This window comes from Haliotis rufescens, unplaced genomic scaffold, assembly GCF_023055435.1.
Source record: "Haliotis rufescens isolate VD_foot unplaced genomic scaffold, xgHalRufe1.0.p SCAF_6, whole genome shotgun sequence".
Lineage (NCBI taxonomy): Eukaryota > Metazoa > Mollusca > Gastropoda > Lepetellida > Haliotidae > Haliotis > Haliotis rufescens.
In genome coordinates, this window is record NW_025964334.1 from 3,042,370 (window position 1) to 3,047,883 (window position 5,514).

At 43.2% G+C, this 5,514-nt stretch overlaps 1 protein-coding gene across 1 annotated transcript; it reads right to left on the reverse strand.

Moving 5' to 3' along the window:
• Nucleotides 1-520: 520 nt before the first annotated feature.
• Nucleotides 521-4,620, reverse strand: LOC124149766 (acetylcholine receptor subunit alpha-L1-like). The gene is made up of 4 exons (XM_048386152.1): nucleotides 4,464-4,620; nucleotides 3,551-3,684; nucleotides 1,655-1,809; nucleotides 521-1,139 (listed from the first exon to the last, which is right to left on the reverse strand). Exons 1-4 carry the CDS (start codon nucleotides 4,507-4,509, stop codon nucleotides 776-778), a joined length of 699 nt encoding a protein of 232 aa, XP_048242109.1. The 5' UTR covers nucleotides 4,510-4,620; the 3' UTR covers nucleotides 521-775.
• Nucleotides 4,621-5,514: the final 894 nt, after the last annotated feature.

Consider the following 5,514-nt stretch of genomic DNA (forward strand, 5'->3'; position numbering starts at 1 on the left):
GGACGAGTGGGCTACTATTCCCCAGGGTGTGATTCGCATACTCGTCTCGTGACTGGGCAGGAGATGTTGGGCCGCTATCGATTCCATCGGGGGACATACGCGTTATTGATGGTAGCTGACCTTCACCTTGGACGTTTCCTATGTACCGATAACTCAGATGACTACATTCACCAAGTGTTCTCTCTACGACATTTTGGCTCAATACCGTCCGTGTATGGTTCCTCGTATAAATGTATTTTCCTACCTCACACAAATGTGGCTTTGCGTTTCGTTTCTTGAAGAGTATATTTTTAGTTTTGGTCTTTTATGAAAGACATACTTCTGGTTGTATGTGATGTTGTAGGTGTTCAGTTGACGCTCAGTAGTGTATGCCCCCCGTTGGAATCGTAGGATCTACACCGAAACGCCGCACTAATTGTAATAAAGAAGTGGTTCATCCATAGAAATTGTCTTTCTTCATCACACCAACTTTTAAATGCCACTAAAAGAAGCTCAGTAGTGTGGACAATCAAACATGATATCCATGCAAATGACTTTATTATTGTTTCTTTAATCTGCTGATTGTACACTTTTCCGAGCGGAAATTATCAATAACTTACTTATTCATGTAAGTGGGAATTACGTTAATCGGAATATAACAACAAAGTCCAGTCAGATACACCTTGTTAAACGTATTCTCCAATAAATTCCTAAAACGGTTCGAGTACGTATAATTTGAAATGGTATCAGGTTTCTAATCTGATTCATGTCTTCTTTATAAACTACTACAACCTTTTCAATGAAACAAACTCCAGCCCAACAGACCATGTCTTTTAGCTTTCAATGTCACTGAAGCCATGATAGCAGGGTATGGTTCGGGGCAGCATTGGTAAAAGGTAACACTTCTTTGCATGGAATGCTCGGTGATGTCCCACTGGCCATCGTGGTGGTACTCAGAGACGTCGATCTCCAGGCCTTTGTTCTGAACGTCCAAAATGTTGCCATTATACGTCCACGATCCAATCTTCAGGCTACACCTCACGGTGCCGTCGGTGGTGTAGCTCGATACGTCACATCGTGTCTTGATGATGGTTGGGGGTATGTAGTACACAAGTCCGCTATGGCGTACAACCGCGGGCACATCAGTGACGACTGTATGTCTGAAACAAACCAGAAGAACCCACTCATCATAGTTGTATTGGGCAAGGTTTTATTACAGTGAACAAATATTGGTTTGCCGGATCCAGATTCGAAATCTTACATCCTGCAGAACCAGAAATGTTCAATTTCATGCTAGAAGGAACATAATTGTATTCGTTTTTCATTAATCGGGTTGATAGAGTAATATAGTTTTTAAAGTATTCACGTCCGCCTCCTTGGTCTAGTGGTAGAGCGGCCGCCCGGAGAGAGGAAGGTCCGGGGTTCCCCTGGCGCGTCATACGAAATGACGCTAACAGATGTTACTTGATGTTATCCTGTCTGGCGCCCGGGATTAAGGGGCTAAAACAAGGACTGGTGGACTCGTAGCACACACACACACACACACACACACACACACACACACACACACACACACACACGCTATATGCAAACATCTTGGACACGACGTTAAACCCCATTTCACCTCACCTTAATTAAGTATTCGCTGGGTTTTTTTCTCCATTAAAGTACTCACCCCCGGTAGGGAACAATGTCAGGGGTCCATATATTGGAAGGAGGAAGGTTCATCAGTGTAATTCCCTTGTAGTCCGAGGGGTCCCATGCCAGCCTGCTGTCCTCCCACTCATAGTGGACCCACGTGTCCAGCACAGCGTCCCCTGTCCTCAGATTCTGAAGACAAGGACGGAAGAAGAGAATAATCTACACCAAGGATGTAATATTCTGAATGGTGTATGTTAGGATCCTGGCAAGCCTGAGGGACGCAACTAACAATGAATTGTTTCACTGGACACATTTATTCTTATTTGAATTGAAACTCGGTTTGTTAAAATCAGGACCTGTTTTATCCAGCATATAACACGACCCAATCCGCCCTTGCAGTTTGTGTAGACATTCAGAGTAATATAGATACACAGACTTGACCTCTCTGGTGCTACTTGAGTTTCGATAGTTTTACAGGAGAATAAAGATTGCTGCGCCAGTTACTTGGTCATCAGGAGAACCTACAGAACTGCTAACCCTCGAGAACTTGTAATTACAAGTGTTCATGTGCGTGTGTCCTTGTATGTATCTCTGTGCGTGTGTGCATTTGTGTACCAGCGTGTGTGTCCTTGTATGTCTCTGTGTGCGTGTGTGCATTTGTGTACCAGCGTGTGTTTTTGTATGCATCTGTGTGCGTGTGTGTTTTTGTATGCATCTGTGTGCGTGCGTGTACCAGCGTGTGTGTCGTATGTATCTGTGTGCGTGTGTGCGTGCGTGTACCAGCATGTGTGTCCTTGTATGCATCTGTGTGCGTGTGTGCATGTGTGTACCAGCGTGTGTGTCCTTGTATGTATCTGTATGCGTGTGTGCGTGTGTGTACCAGCGTGTGTGTCCTTGTATGTATCTGTGTGTGCGTGTGTGCGCTTGTGTACCATCGTGTGTGTCCTTGTATGTATCTGTGTGCGTGTGTGCATTTGTGTACCAGCGTGTGTTTTTGTATGCATCTGTGTGCGTGTGTGTTTTTGTATGCATCTGTGTGCGTGCGTGTACCAGCGTGTGTCGTATGTATCTGTGCGTGTGTGCGTGCTTGTTCCAGCGTGTGTGTCCTTGTATGCATCTGTGTGCGTGTGTGCATATGTGTACCAGCGTGTGTGTCCTTGTATGTATCTGTATGCGTGTGTGCGTGTGTGTACCAGCGTGTGTGTCCTTGTATGTATCTGTGTGTGCGTGTGTGCACTTGTGTACCAGCGTGTGTGTCATTGTATGTATCTGTGTGCGTGTGTGCATTTGTGTACCAGCGTGCGTGTCCTTGTATGTATCTGTGTGCGTGTGTGTATCAGCGTGTGTGTCCTTGTATGTATATGTGTGCGTGTGTGTATCAGTGTGTGTGTCCTTGTATGTATCTGTGTGCGTGTGTGCGTGTGTGTATCAGCGTGTGTGTCCTTGTATGTATCTGTGTGCGTGTATGTACCAGCGCGTGTGTCCTTGTATGTATCTGTGTGCGTGTGTGTACCAGTGTGTGTGTTCTTGGATGTATTTGTGTGCGTGCGTGTACCAGAGTGTGCGCTAACATGTGTTCATACGTCTCTGCGTGTGTGTGCATGTGTGTGTATGTGCGTGTAAATGTTATGTGTACTGTACGTGTATGGGCGTGTAAATGCTATGTGTACTGTACGTGTATGTGCGTGTAAATGTTATGTGTACTGTACGTGTATGGGCGTGTAAATGCTATGTGTACTGTACGTGTATGTGCGTGTAAATGTTATGTGTACTGTACGTGTATGGGCGTGTAAATGCTATGTGTACTGTACGTGTATGGGCGTGTAAATGTTATGTGTACTGTACGTGTATGGGCGTGTAAATGCTATGTGTACTGTACGTGTATGTGCGTGTAAATACTATGTGTACTGTACGTGTATGGGCGACTCACCAGCGAGGTGAACTTCAGCAGGGTCAAGTTTATTGTCACGTTCAGTGTTTCGTCCTTGCCGTCGACAGGGATGGTGTGTTGTGCCTCTCGTGACATCAACTCTTTGTACAGAGGATCGTACCGCTGACATTGGACTGTAACACATATGTTACATCATCAGGTTTTGGAGAATAGTTGAGTGGTCAAATTATGCAACGTCATGAAGTAGTACCTCGCGGATTGATAATAAACATACTTTATATCTGTACTTGGAATTGCTGAATAGTAACAGGTTTATGTAACAATCAACAAAAAGACTTTCGTTTGAACACTTTTCTTTCTATCTCGCCCTTGAATTTCCAAAACAATACTATCTTTTCACAAATCAGAACTTTTTACACAATGGACAATTGGAAACAATCTTCGTAAAGAAAACATCCGTCTTATGACATATCATTGTACTAAATAATCATGGTTTTGTCATGTCCAGATTCGATTATTTACAGGACGCTGTCGTATGTGTTGCTGGAATACAGAGGAGTGCTGCTTGCTTACAACAAACAATATATATAACGAATTGGTGGTTTTTAAATACCGGTAACTGAGTCTGGACGATTCAAACCAGTAATTGAATAACTCGCAATGCCCCGCACTGAATGTTGGAGTTGACACTGAACAGAGAGTGAGTGCTATTTTATCAATATTCCACCAATATCATGACTGGGGGCACCAGAAAACGACTTCGCACATTGACACTGTTACTACTATAAAACAACTATAACTATATACTATATTCCAGCGAACTATATCGCTGTGTTCTATTCAAATTTGAGTCTGGACTTGACAAACCACTGACCGAAAACATGAGCATCCTAATGCAGCCAATAAACTGAACAGACCAACGACCTGATGCATTTGCTTCTTGTGATCTTACCTGCAGCTAGACACGCCACAAACAGCACAGCCGTTCCTAACGCCATGTTGCCTTGCTTCGATAACTACTCCAGACTGATGCAGGTAGTTGATGATACGAGACAAAGTCACGTTATCGTTCGCTGACAGCAGACAACGTGCCAAAGTACTAAAGTCCGGTGTCCAGTGATGGTAATGGCCTTGTTAAAACCTATCACGTCCCTGGATCGCAGTGGTTATCGGATAACTGTGTCACAACGATCGCGTGGTGGAGAGTATGTTATCCAAGCTACTTCAAAATTTAGCTTCTTGGTATGTTGATAGCCCTTGCATTGTCAAAGCTGAGGCATCCATTGCTTCAGCTTCCAAGGCATGTAAGTGACGTACAACAATTTTAAAAGGGATCTTTTTCTTATGACGGACTGCTTACAATGTTCATGACACTGTGACCCCCAGTAACCCTGTAGCTGACCTTTCCAGCGAAAGGATCTTTGCACTTTTACCATGCTCTAAATAACTCTAATACTTCTTGACTGAAGACGCTCAAATTGGGCATGCATGTTCCCTCCGATCAAGACATGTTTTTTTGTTTAAATCATTGTGATTATATATTTATATTTTGTTATGAAAAAATATTTGAAAGAAACACAGAAGTCTTAAGTTGTTTTTTCATGAACCACAAGGCATAGACGTCTGATAAATACAAGTCGACAAAAGAGAAAATTCTAAATAAAATTCTTGATTCTCTGAAGGCAAAGTTAAAGGTTTGGACAACAAGAAAGAGAACGTGGGATATGAAAACTATTTTCAAAAAGCAACAAAAACTGTTCACATGTAATGACATTTTTTTAATGCAACCAATGGCAATTATGAGAAAGACCCACGGCACCTGGGCCTGATGGTATTCTAAACCGGTTTTGGAAACTGTTTCCTTGCGTCCAAACACTATTACTTCACTGTTTAAATTCTCTTGTGGATACAGGGGATGTTCCGCCTTGGTTGTGCAAAGGTCGAACAATACTTCCTCCAAAGAAAGGTGATTTGACTGTCCTTACAAACTTCCGCCCTATTAC

Coding starts and splice junctions, on each gene's coding strand:
- LOC124149766 (XM_048386152.1), bottom strand. CDS start 4,509: ATGGCGTTAGGAACGGCTGTGCTGTTTGTGGCGTGTCTAGCTGCAG. Junction 3,685..4,463: donor TGTGGCGTGTCTAGCTGCAG/GTAAGATCACAA, acceptor TATGTGTTACAG/TCCAATGTCAGCGGTACGAT. Junction 1,140..1,654: donor GACATTGTTCCCTACCGGGG/GTGAGTACTTTA, acceptor GGTTTGTTTCAG/ACATACAGTCGTCACTGATG.